The sequence below is a fragment of the Dioscorea cayenensis genome, chromosome 18, assembly GCF_009730915.1.
Source record: "Dioscorea cayenensis subsp. rotundata cultivar TDr96_F1 chromosome 18, TDr96_F1_v2_PseudoChromosome.rev07_lg8_w22 25.fasta, whole genome shotgun sequence".
NCBI classification, from domain to species: Eukaryota; Viridiplantae; Streptophyta; class Magnoliopsida; order Dioscoreales; family Dioscoreaceae; genus Dioscorea; species Dioscorea cayenensis.
The window spans coordinates 17,641,952-17,656,552 of record NC_052488.1 but is presented as its reverse complement, the minus strand read 5'-3'; the positions used below and the strand labels follow the sequence as shown (position 1 = coordinate 17,656,552).

Here is a 14,601-nt window from a genome sequence, read left to right as displayed (position 1 = left end):
AATTAAAATAAATTAAAAAAAAACAAAAAATAGGTTAACCAAAGTGGGGTCCACAGAATTATTTGAAGAAGTGAGGGTAGGATAGTTATTTTGCCTCAAAGTTTATCTTTTATACCTTCATCTTCTCCAAAGGTCTAGAACTTCAGAGCAATGTCACTCTCGTTTATCTGTTTATCTTTTCCGTAGGGTTTCAAAATTTTCAAGCTTCTTTGGAGTAAAATCAAACCTTCCTCCATTGAAGTCGATTAGGGTGAGTATCCTTTTCAAGTTGGTGTATTTAATTTCTTGTTTATGCTTTTTGAAACTTTGAAGTGATTCTTTAAACTTTCTAAGTTCTTTAGCTTTTGCATGGAGGTTATGGAGTTGTTGTTTGGATTAGAGAAGTGTCGAATTCCATGATATTCTTTGTAGTGTTCCTGATTCAATTTGGAAGGGTGAGTTTTGGATGTCTACTTTGAGATGGATTTTATTTTGGGTCAAAACTGTGGGCTTTGAATGCTCTAGAAGTTATTTATACACCCCTTTATTGCTTTTCTTGGAATTCCTTTTGGATGAGGGATGTATTGTAATTAGAATTGCAGTGTTTTAACTCTCTGTTATTGTAAATATCCTGGAATTATTATAGACCTGAGAGAGTGTTTTTGGTACTGTAGTAATTTCGCATTGGTGCATGCCATTTTGAAATCTTTGAAATTAGGGTTTTAATCCTCATCGAGTCATCATTCCACCATCGTAGGTATAGGCTGAGATTTCTAGTTTATGGCATCTAATTGGAGTCATTTCTTTGCTTTCACTTTCAATTCATCTCCATTTTCATATTTTGTTTTCTCTTATGTTTTCATGTTTTGGATGTTTCCGTATTTGTAGGCGGAGAGCCTCGAGTAAAGGCAAGACCTTGGAGGGATCTTAACCACATCTTGGGCTTCATTTGTGAGTGAATTTATGTTGTCCAAACATATAATCGAGTAGGATTTGAATAATAACTAATAGGAATATTTACATTTGTGCATGGCTTTGGAATATGATTCTCATCTTGAGGTTAAATAACTCATATTTGTTTGATGTATTTTGATCCTTATTTTTCTTTGATCCTTATTCATAAGGGAAAGGTTATTTATTAAAAATATAATATTTCTTGAGAAGGGAAACTCTTGTGCTCTATTATGCAAATGTTGTAAAAATGCTTTCATGTAATTTGATGGTGGCATGCTTTGTGCGATTTACTGTAGTTGAGGTTCCCACGACTGGCCTAGAGGCAGTGTGGTTGACCATTACTTTACCCATATCATGAGGCATGTAGAGAGCCTAAATGGGACAAATGCTGACTAAGACACTCGGGGTCACCACTCGAGGTTCTCAAAAGGTCAACGCCAATAAGGATTATCTAATTGATTTTGTTACACTTAAAACTAAACTTGGCGGGTTCAAAACCCTAGTTGCAGCAGCAATTAGGGTGAACATTCTTTGAGGCTAGCCGATGGGTTTTCAAAAGAATGATTTTTTTGGTGAAATACGCAGTCTCAAAATGATTATCTTTTCTTAATCTGTTTTTAAATTCGATAGTGACTATACCCGAGTTAAAGCTAAAAGTATGTGGATTATTATTGCCATGACATTAATCATACTCATTGGTTTCATTTTGATTCTATTCGAATTATGTGTCTTATTCACTCACTAGCTAAAAGCCCTTATAGGCTTGCTCAGGTTCTTTTCCAGCCTTGCGCTAATTCAGGGAAAATGTTGTTCACCCCATTTGGATTAATACGACAGTTGTCCCATGCCTCACTATGAGTCGAGATGTGACACTAGAAACTAAGGGCTTGCTTAGATGGCGCTATTTGGAGGTAAAGTAAAACAAGGTTTTTTAAAAACTCATGCTTGAGAAGAGGGTTTTTGAGGAGGTAAGGTTTTAAAAGGTAAAATGAAGATTTGATATGCAGGAAACAACACAAAATTATACAAAACAATTAGAGGCATACGGAAGCAAAACAAAATTGCATTATTGATTAGTGGATTTGATGAACATCTGGATTCTAATTAAATCAAGATCTAAAAAATACCTTCGGATGTTTCAAATCTTTATCTTTAATGCGCTAACTTTGTTCCTCAAAGCGTCCTAAATATTCTAGTATCGAATAAAGGTCGCACGCGTCTTAATCACATGCCGGAATCCAAAAACAGTGTCCTCTTCCTCTCCGAAGTAGCGGCTAAGGTTAGAAATGAAGAGAGATGAGCGAACTAATCTCTCAAATGATAAAATTCTTATATCTAGGGCTAGAGAGGAGTCACATTTATAGAAACTTCATAAAACATAACAAACATTATCCTATTATGAAGTCCTACTTGAAATATGAGTCCTAAAGCAACTAAAACCACTTTTATCTGCAAGTCTTTATAATTTTGATTAATTATTCGACTCCATTGAACTTTAATTAAAATTTAAACTTAAGACAAAACTCTATACCAATTTATAATTTCACTTCATCCCACAAAGTAAAATTGTAAATTAACAATTTTAGCTATGAATTCAAAACGAAACTGATTTTTAATTCCTTTAAGTGTAACTCTCTTTGTTCATTTTGATTGGCAATGAGAGGATACCAAAGGGTGTGGGTGATACCTAACCAGCTCTATGACCACGCCGGAGCCCAATTAAATATGAATGAGCAAATCATTACTAATCTTTCCGATTATAGTTACTATATGTATATAAACTCTTCGTTCTTGTATCCCAATCGAGTGAGGGTCATGATAATAGTCAAACTCACTAAACTCGATCATATGCAAATAACCATAATAAAGTAACATTACCAAATTACCCTTCGTATCTCATACAATTAGTTTGACTACCTTGGCCAAGATCTTCTAATCTCACCATGATCACATAGGATACTATATAGTTTATTTCCGAACAAACAAATTCTTTTTTGGTGATCACTCACAACAACTATTTGTGCTACATAGCCGTACTTCGAGAGTGACCCTATCAAAGAGTAAATTAAGTATAACTACTCGTCACGAGCACATCGTGATCATTGGAAAGGTTTTTTTTTCATGTTCCTCCCCGTGGAGGTTAAATAACTTTTCAACCTTTCATTTTACCTTCTAAACCCTAACCTCTTAAAACCCCCTCTTCTCAAGCCTCCACAGAAGGTACGTCATCTCTTATATTATTGAGTTTAGATTAATTTATTTGGTTTTTGGTATGTTTGTTTGTGTTTTTTTTTAATCTCAGAAAAAGCCTTTCTGATTAACAACCTTATAAAATTTATTTTCTTTGTAGGATCTGATAATGGCAAAACTATACCTATTCACAAAATTATTTAAATTATTGGAAAAAATTATTATAAAATTATTTTAGTACATATATATATGGGTATTTTTAAATATCATTATTAAATTAAATTAGTTATTAAAATAATTTTAAAAATATTTATTTAAATAACTTTATACATTTACATTAATCTATGCTATTTTTAAATTTTGTTATAGCTCTTTGTCTAATATTTATTAACCCATGTGATCCAAAGTCATTTTGTTTATTTTTGCTTATATATATATATATATATATAATTGTTGTATAAGCAACTAAAATCCTTAATGTAAATATATATATAAATTTCCATGGATATATTATAAGTATAATAAAAGCTAAAATATTTGCCAAACACCTTTGAAGATTTACTTCTTCTTTCTTCCTCTTATTTCTTCTTCTTTATAATATTCATAACACTCCCCCTTGAATGCCTATAGCCAAAGGATATGCCTCATTAAAACCTTGCTAGGAAAATCCCAGTGGGATAAAAACCTGGCTAAAGAAAAAAAAATACACTATCCTTGGTACATTTGAGGGTTACTGCCTCATTAAAAACATTGCCTCGGAACCCATTGGGATAAAAACCTTGGCGAAAGAAAAAAAGAGTACAGTCTCCCCCTCAAATAAATAATATTCAACTTATATCACAAGTACTTACATCTTTGAGTCTTCTTATCCCGATTTTATGTATAAATCTTTGGTGGATGCACTTAGGGAGTGATTTTGTGAATAGATCGGCTTGATTCTCATTAGATTGAATCTTTTGAACTTCTATGGGGCCTTCTTTCTGGAGGTCATGGGTGTAGAAAAATTTTGGTGATATTTTCTTCGTTATATCACCTTTAATATGACCTCCTTGTATCTAAAAAATACAAGCCCTGTTGTCTTCATAAATTATTGTAGCATTTGTTGTTACCGATGGTTATTTGCATGATGACTGTGTATGTCCAATCATGGATCGTAACCACTGGCATTCGCGACTTGCTTCATGGAGGGCTAGAATTTCAGCATGATTTGATAAAGTAGTTGTAAGAGTTTTTTTAGTGGAACGCCATATAATAGCTGTACTATTGTAAGAGAATATGTATCTAGTCTGAGATCGCCCTTTGAGAGGATCAAACAGATACTCAGTATTAGCGAAGCCTGTGAGATTAGATGAAGATTCATGTAAATAAAATAAGCCTAGACCTGTAGTTCCTTGTAAATGATGAAGCACATTCTTCACTCCTTTCCAACGTCTTTGTGTTAGTGTAAAGCTGTATCTTGCTAGAAGATTTACTACAAAGGCTATATCAGGTCTTGTATTATATACAAGATACATTAATGCGCCAATTGAACTTAGATACGGAGTTTCTGGACCAAGAATGATTTCTCCTTCTTCAGGTGGACGAAATGGATCTTTCTGAATATCAAGTGCTCGAACAACCATTGGAGTACTCAATGGATAAGCCTTTTCCATATTGAATCTCTTTAGCAACTTTTTTGTATATGTTGATTGATGTATAAATATTCCCGAGGGTAAATGTTCAATTTGTATACCAAGAAAAAATTTGGTCTTTCTCAGATCTTTCATTTCAAATTCTTTCCTAAGATATGATGTTGTAATTACAATTTCAGAAGAAGTGCCTACAAGATTTAAATCATCTACATATACTGCTACACAATAAAACCGTTAGTACAACTTTTAATAAACACACATGGACATATATTATCATTTTGATACCGTTCTTTTATAAGATATTCACTGAGACGGTTATACGACATCTGTCCAGATAGTTTTAATCCATAGAAAGATCACTGTAATTTAATAGAATATAAATAATGATGATCTATAATGTTTGTTATGGTGTATCCTTCAGGGATTTTCATATATATGTCAAGTAAGCCATACAGATATGTTGTGACAACATCCATTAACTACATATCTAATTTATTACTTGGTGTCATGGCAATTAAAAATCGAAAAGTAATTCCATCCATTACAGGAGAATATGTTTCTTCATAAGCAATACCAGGCATTTGAGAAAAACTTTGAGCAACCAATCTTGCTTTGTATCTTGTAATTTCATTATTTTCATTTATCTTTCTCACGAACACCCATTTATAACCAACTGGTTTTATCCCTTCTAGTATTGGTACTATTGGCCAAAACACCACACGTTTTGATAAGGAATTTAGCTCAACTTGAATAGCTTCTTTCAATTTTGGCCGATCATTTCTTTGTCGACATTCATCAATAGGTCGTGGCTCTAGATCATTATCAATATTTATTTCTATATCATTTATTTTGGTCTCATGCTGACTCATTATTTGACCATCATCTACATAGCAAATTGAATTTTCAATATTTTCAAAAATATCATTCCTCATTGATTCTTCATTAACTTGTTATGAGGGTTTCATAATTTCCTCTTCCTTTTTACATAGGAGATGCCTCTCTTTATTTTTCAGCTTCCTTTTTCTAAGAGCTGAATCTTTGGCTCCAATTGGTCCTCCACGTTTTTGTTGTGGTTTATTTTCCACTTGATTTTCTTTCAATAGAGTCTTAGGAATCTCAATTCTTGTAGGAGCATTGGCAGCTAGTATATATGACTTGGTTACCATTTTAGTATCAGTGAATGCATCAGGTATTTTATTTGCAATATTTCGTAATTTAATGATCCTTTGAACTTCAAGTTCACATTCATTGGTGAGAGGATCATATGTATGCAATCGTGATGCATTCCAATCAATTTCTTTTGGCTTGTTTTAAGTAATCATTTCTCCCCTAATGAAGGGAACATTGATTCATCAAAATGGCGATCTACAAATCTTACAGTAAATACATCTCCCGTTAATGGCTCTAAATATCGTATAATTAAGGGATAATCGTAACCAACATATATACCAAGTCTATTTTGTAGACCCATTTTTGTATGATTTGGTGGAGTTATTGGCACATATACTGCACAACCAAATATTCTCATATGTAAAATATTAGGTTCTTTACACATAACAAGCTGGTGTGGTGAATATAAATTACATGCAATGGGTCGGGTTCGTATTAAAGCTGCAGCATGCAAAATAGCATGACCCCATGCACTTGTAGGCGATTTCGTCCTTAATAACATTGGACAAGCAATAATCTGGAGTCTTTGAATTAATGACTCCGCCAACCCATTTTGGGTATGTACATGAGCTACTGAATGCTCAACATGTATTCCAACTGCCATACAATAATCATAAAATGATTTTGATAAAAATTCACCAGTATTATCAAGACGAATTATCTTTATGGAATAATCTAGAAATTATGCTTTAAGCCTGATAATTTGTGGTAATAACCTTGCAAAAGCTACATTTTTTGTAGATAGAAGTGAAACATGGGACCATCTAGTTGATGAATGGATTAAAACCATAAAATACTTAAATGGTCCGCATGATGGATGTATTGGTCCATATATGATGAGTGCATTTCATATCATATTTATTTACCCTTAATTCATTATTTTTTTCTCATCCTTTAGCATATTTTTGTGTATATTCAGTGCTATTCTAGGTATACTTATCCACTGTGCAGGATTTTGTGATTCGAAGCAATTTGGAGTGAATTCGGTGATGAAACGAGCGAAGAACTAAGATATTTGCTAAGTGCTCAAGCTGAACACGGGCAGAGCATGATCGTGCTCTTCCCTACTGATTATCTCTGCCTGGAGGAATGCCCAACAAAAACTCAAGCAGGAGGGTGCTCTCAGGCTGAACATGGTCGGGGAACGAGCTTGTTTCTCCCACTGAATATTTCAGGTCTGAGACATTTTCTGCTTAATAGGGGAAGCATGCTTCGCTTGCTCCTAGCACGATCGCACTCAAGTGAAACATGGTCTAAGCATGATCATGCTCCCTCCCACTAGAAAATCAAGGCTAGCGCTCAGCCAATTCACTCAAAAGCCCAACCGAGGAAACACGGTCTAAGCAAAACCATGCTTAGCCCGTGTCAAGCCCGAAACTGCCCTTTTCAATCCAGATTTTAGGGTTTCGCTCTCATCTTTATTCGGGGATTCTTCTCTCCACCGAGAAGACTTTGAGGAGAGCGAAGATCAGGCTTCACCACACCTTCTAAGGGGATTAAGGATAAGTCGAAGGCACAAGGGAAGTGGGGTTAGCATATCGGACCTAGACTAGGAAGATTATCTTATGATGAAGGGAGTCATGTCTACTTCCTTTGGTTCTTTCTCTTTATCTTCCTCGTTGTACCCATTTATGAGGGGCTAACCGTCCACGGTGCCCGGGGACGTAAACTATGATGCTTTGTATGCTTTGATTGCTTACTTTTAATGTTTATGGAGTTCTTTTTATTCTTGTGTTAAATCTTGTGTTGCATAACTTGATGAGTTTGATGTGCACAGTTGCTTTAGTAAAACTTAGTGTATGGATTACCATAGTTGTTGTTACCTTATGTGATTGCAAAACTCGATGTGTTTGAAATGCACAGTTATTTTGGTAAAACTTGGTGTATGTGAGAACCATAGATACAACATTTCTTTTGAGCACACACTTGAATCTTAGAATGTACATGGTAGGCCTTAGAAGCAAGTCAGCATACTACAGCTCATAGGGATCGTCCTGGGGAATTACTCTCTTGTTGTTAAGATCTCAATCCTAGTCACCCTATATCCCCATCTATTCTTTACTTGTTAGCTTGTTTCTATTCTTTAAAACAATCCAATTTTTACTTAACTAGACATCGGAAGAAGAGTTAGTACTTTAAGTCCAGTCCTTGAGGTTCGACAACCCTACCCCTCACGGGGTACCACTTTACTACTTGTGTGCAACCCATATACTTGCAGAGAATGCATCAACATATATCTACTTGTATTTTTTTCTAAAAATTTAGGAGATTCACTAGTCACTTTAGTTATCGAAGGTCAAGTTATTAGCTTTCCCATTAAGCATGCTGAACATGCATATTCATTATTTGTTAGGATTTTATAATCCTTCAGTATGTGTCCATGAGAACTAGTAATAATCCGGCGCAACATAATAGTCCCCAGATGTCCAAGTCTTTCATGCCATATTTTAAATATCTCTGGGTCATTAACCTTCAGGCTTAATACCGTATGTGATTCCATCACTTTAATACGTGTAAAATATAATCCTGAAAATATACAGGAAAAGCTATCAAGTACATATTTTTAGTATGAAATAATTCGTGTAATATAAAGATATTCTTTTCCTTCCTTATCAACCGTCTTTAAATGATATCCATTGAGACATATATCTTTAAAGCTGAGAAGGTTCCTCCTAGACTTAGGAGAATAAAGAGCATTTTTCATCTGCAAGGATGTTCCATTTGGCAACATCAATGCTGCTTCTCCAGAACCTTCAATCAGATTTGATGACCCTGCTATTGTGGCTATACATGCCTTTCTCATTGATAAGGAGATAAAATATATTTTTCTTATCAAAATAGTATGCGTTGTCCCGCAATCAATAATGCATTCATCATCAGCTATATTTCTAACAAAGCCGAAGAAAAACATAATTTTAATTAAATATAATATAAAGATATATTACAAATTAGTCTATAAGGAAATCTGATACATCTAAATATGTATTTTCAGTTACATTTATATTATTTGTAGAATTATTCCCAATTGGATCAACTATGGGATTGTCAGCAAAATTTGTCTCAACATATTTACCTTTCTTATTTTTGAGTGATTCTTAGTAAAGATAGATAAAATGTTTAAGGGTCCTGCAAATTCTAGACCAATGACCTTCCAGGCCACAATGATAGCAGGTATCCCTCTTTGTTTCTGACTCCATGTTATGGCTTTGTTGCTTTTGTTGATGTACATCAATTTTGTTATCACGTGGTCCGATATAATTTCGGCCCCCATCACAATCACGTCATCCTCGACCACCACAATATCTGTGTCCACCGTGGTTTCTAAAACCGTTACCGCGACCACGCCATTTTTTTGCCCAAAATTAATTTCTAGCAGTAGTGCAGATCCAGATGGTCAATATTGATGATTCTGCATCAACAGTTCATTGTTTTGCTCCACCACAAGGTGACAAAAAATTAATTCAGAAAATTTTGTGAAACTTTTTTCTCTATATTGTTGTTGTAATATAACATTTCGTGCGTGAAATGTTGTAAATGTTCTCTCAAGAATCATACCTTCCGTCACTGTTTCTCCACAGAGACGTAGAGCTGAAACAATTTTAAATAGTTTGGGATTATATTCTTGCACGCTTTTAAAGTCTTGAAACCTGAGACTTAACCAGTCATTACGTGGTTTTTTGGGCAAGTAGACCATTTTGAGATATTCAAATCATTCTTTCAGGGATAACCACAATTTCTGTGAATCCTCAATGATCAAATAATCATTCTTCAGGCCACCATCAATGTGATGCCTTATAAATATTAAAGTTTTTGCCTTATTATCATTAGACTCGTTGTTATTAGCCTCAATAGTTTTTGCCCAGGTTCCTTGCTTTCAAATGGAGCTTGATATCGATGCTCCATGATATATAATTGCTCCTAGAAATGTGAAGAGCCTCGAATTCTCTTTTTGCAATATTTTCCATTAAAAATCAATCTCTATAAAATATAATAGATGATTAGAGAAAAAATTTTAAAAAAAATACGAATACTTGAAATATACTTACATCAAAGTTAAATGGAAATGTAAAGCAAGATTATGAGCAGATTCGTACTGATAACATATTGTATAAGCAACTAATAACTCATCCCTAATGTTAACATATATATAAATTTCCATGGATATATTATAAGTATAATAAAAGCCAGAATATTTGCCAAACACCTTTGAAGATTTACTTCTTCTTTCTTCCTCTTATTTCTTTTTCTTTTCTATATATACAAATATATAAGTGAGGGGGGTATTTACAGCCATTCAGGATTTGAATGGACGGTTAAGATTGATTTGATCCAACGGTCCAAAATACACTAGTAATGGAATAATAATGGCACTAGCAATTGCTACAATACCACGTGGACGTCTGTTACAGTACATCTAAAAGGTTGCTACAGTAATGCCGGCTAGTGCAATATTATTGCTACAGTAGGCATCCATTTATAATATTCATAACAATAATGTTATTTTTTTTATTTTTAGATCTTATTCTTCCGCTTTCCTTTAAGTTTAATGCTCATTTTTTAAAGTTTCATCAATGACCTACTAAATTAATGTATTTGCAACTTAAATTTAATATAAACGTTCATAAATTTTAATTGAGATTTAATTAAATTAATATTCAAACTTTTTAATTTTTCTAATTTCATCAAAAGTTTAAAGTTTTAGTCATTAAACTTTTTTTTTTTTTAGAGAAAAAGGGAAACCAACTAAATGTGATTTGGGACCGAATTTGCATTGAATATTATTTTGCAAAATAGCACCATATATTAATAAGCTGAACTTTTTACCAAAAATAAAAATATTTTTTTATGCCTTCAATTTTGAACAAATAAGCTCACCTCACTCTTAGTGAGATAAAGAAAAGGTTAATCCCTTTTCAAGGCTTGAAACTCAAGAGGTTTTTTAATTAAAAAAATAAAGTGCAATTATATAATTAAAAAAATTATCAATTGATTTTTGAGCAAGTGAAATTATGAGATTCATTCATATTTTTTTGTTAACCTAATGCAAACAAAAACTCATTTTTTAAGTAAGGTTGAACTGAAAAATATTATAGTAAAAACATAGGAGCTAATCTTTTACATATGTTATTACAACCACAAATTTATGATTTGAGAATTAATTTAAAAAAAAAAATCACCATGCAAACTAAGTCAAAAGTTATAACTCTTTAATTTAATTTTTTTTCAAGGATTATGAACAATCTATAAGTAGACCTCATCCTTTAAGCATAGAAAAGAATGAAATACCAATAACTATATTACAAAGAAGTTTTGAATTTTCATTTTTATTTTATCAAAATTATATGACAAACTAGTTCCTACTATTAATAAATTTAAAAATTAAAAAAAAGGGAACCATTTCTTACTAAAATCACAAATAAGAACATCAAAATATAGTTAGAAATGAAAACGTAGAAATTAATTTTTCAAAAAAAAAAACTTAGAAATTAGTCCAACACATTATTATTATTATTATTATTATTAGGGAAAATTACTGTTTACCCCTCGTGAATTTCAAATATTCCCAAACAGCCCCTCCAAATTTGGCAAACCCCGGACAGCCCTTCCGTTAGTGTTTAATTTCCCTTTTACCCTGTATCGTTCACTTCAAATGGGTCCATGTTGTGAAATCCCATTTTTGCCCTTGAAAATGGTGGGAAAAAAAGCGCCAAATCACATCATGCCCAACCTTTCCAAGGGCTTTCTGCTTGCTTTCTGTTAGACAATGTCAAGAAGTTGCATTACATCTTTTTGTTCTTCTCCTCATTTTGTTTGTTCGATTTCAGTTCTGCCGGTTTCATAATACGGTGAGAATCTCTTCGTTGCTATCACTTTGACCATTCTGCGGGAGGGTGGGAGTAACAGAATTTATAAACAATCACTACAACAAAATTGATGATTAGTGACAATTTTAATTTTGACATATTGATTTTTTTGTCACAAAAGAAAAAACATAATGTAACGAAATCATTATTTAGTCACTCATTTTGCTTGTTTGATAATTTTATGTGACAATACTTTAAATTGTCACATGATATTATCACAAAAGGATTAGCTCCAAATGCACTCGTACTTTTAGTGACGGTTTAAATATTAAGTGACAAATATAGTACGTCATTAATATAATATTTTTTCACGACAAATTTTAAAATTTGTTGTTTTTAAACTAAATTTAAATAATGTTACTAATATTAACATATATTATCAATGACAATTTGAATTTTTTTTATGTACCTTAATTTATTTTTGTGACACATAGGTTTGTCACCAAAATATAAGTAATAATGATATTATAATATTGTTACAAATAAATATTGCATTACTTGATGATATTGGATAATGTCACTATTTGTTACTAAATTTAATGACACTAATCATCTCTCACTAATAATTTTTTTAGTAGTCAAATGCTAAATACCATTGAAAGATAAAATGCTAAATGACATAAACATTCTTTTATGCTTTACAATTAATTTAGGAGAAAAATATAACAAAATTATTTATAAAATTGACATAGATATGAGTAAGGACATAACAATAATGTTTTTAGGTGGGTCACGCAAAATGTTAATAAACCAAACAACAATTTTTTTTATAAATATTTTTATAAAATATAATTTTCAATATCATGCTTGCCAATTTGTCGAATATGAAAGCAAATAATAGACTTTTCCAAATATTTTTCTAAAATCATATATTTTTATACAATATAAATAGCTTTTGCAAGTAAAAAAACTTGAAAAAGCAAAACAATATATTTTTTGCAAAAGAATATAATTTTTTTCATGTTATATAAACCAATTTAATACCTAGGGGCAAGGGGATAAAAAAAAAATTTTGCAAATATTTTTCCTAAGAATATAATTTTTTTTAAACTATATTAATCAATTTATACATTGTTTATTTTCAAAAAAAAAATTGTGAAGATAGGGTTCTAGCATCCCCATATTGGTTTAATTTCATATTGATTTATGTTAAATTATTTATTTTTTATTCAAATAACTCTCTTTATCTCTTTTTGAATTTTTTTTATTTTTAAAGATTTTATTAGAGATATTTTATATTAACACCTTCATATATATTATAATTTATTTTATTAATAAGGACTAAATTATAAAAGACCTTCATATTATTGAAGTAATTTTATATAGATATTAAAGAAGTTTTTATAACTACAGTATTAATTTAAAATTCAAATTTCATTGGTTTAAATTTGTTATAAGCTTTTTTAAAAAAATTATTGCGAAATATATTTAAACGATAATTTAAAATTCAAGTTTCATTGGTTTAAATTTGTTAATAATTTTTTAAAAAAAATATTGCGAATTTAATTAAAAACATATAAAAATATGTTAGTTTTATATCGAATTTGAAAAGATTTTCATTCAATAAAAAGATATATCCTATAAAAATTTTTAAATAATTTTAATTTATCTAAATTTAGTTTAAATTTGTTAATAATTTTTTTTAAAAATTATTGCGAATTTAATTAAAAAAATATAAAAATATGTTAGTTTTAATATAGACTTTGAACAGATTTTCGTTCAATAAAAAGATATATCCTATAAAAATTTAATAATTTTAATTTATCTAAATTTAGTTTAAAGTTTATAAAAATTTAAAAACAAAATTCTATGTTTAAAAACAAAATTCTATATAAATCTCTATCTCATATTCTCAATTTCTATTCTTTCTCAATCTTTCTTTCTCTCTCATCATTATTATTAAGGTATATTATATTTCTCAATGTCTATACTACCGTCTATAGGAATGGGGGTGGGGTGGGCGGGACGGGGAATGGGATCCCGTCCCCATCCCGCCTCCAGGCGGGGATTCCCCGATTAAAAATTCCCATGAGAAAAATTCTCCCACTCACTCCCATGAGGGATCCCCGCCCCAGGGAATCCCCTCACCAAAAACATTAATATAAAAATTTTTCATAAATAACTATAATATGTACAATGCATTTATATTACTAGCATCTAAAGATCTTATATACTGATTGAAAAATAAAAAAATATAATGTATGATGAAAAAAATCTCAGACAAATGGATATTTGAATAAAAAATATAATGCTTTATATGTAGCAACACATGGATATTTGAATATCTAGACAAATTACAATTACCTAATTATCCAATTCATTTAAATTAAATAAATAATTAGTTTTTATGAATATTAGAAATTTGAAAAATTAGAAGTTTGAATTTTTAATTTTGTAGATATATTATATAATAATTTTATTAAAATAATTTAAGATTTTATTAAATAAATATGTTTTAATGAAATATATAAATTTAAATAGTTAATAAGTTGTATGAAATAATTGTGAGTTCCATAATAATAGCTAAAAAAATATTAACAAATAAATATTTATTGATTATATATATATATATATATATATATATATATATATATATATATATATATATATATATATTATGTTAATGTTGAAATAATCTTTAATAAATATATTAAAAAAATATATAATATATTCTTTTTAGGGGAATCCCTGAGGGGTTCCCGGGGAGCAGGCGGGGGATCCCGTGAGGCGGAGACCATTCCGCCCGCCCCGCCCCGCTAGGTGGGGAGGAATTTTTCCCGCTCCGCCCGCTGGGGATGTTCGAGGAATCCCGC

At 31.1% G+C, this 14,601-nt stretch overlaps 1 protein-coding gene across 1 annotated transcript; it reads right to left on the bottom strand.

Moving 5' to 3' along the window:
• Positions 1 to 4,238: 4,238 nt before the first annotated feature.
• LOC120282855 (secreted RxLR effector protein 161-like) lies at positions 4,239 to 4,775 on the bottom strand. Its single transcript, XM_039289692.1, has one exon. The coding sequence runs from the start codon at positions 4,773 to 4,775 to the stop codon at positions 4,239 to 4,241; it is 537 nt and encodes a 178-aa protein (XP_039145626.1).
• Positions 4,776 to 14,601: the final 9,826 nt, after the last annotated feature.

Coding starts and splice junctions, on each gene's coding strand:
- LOC120282855 (XM_039289692.1), bottom strand. CDS start 4,775: ATGGAAAAGGCTTATCCATTGAGTACTCCAATGGTTGTTCGAGCACTT.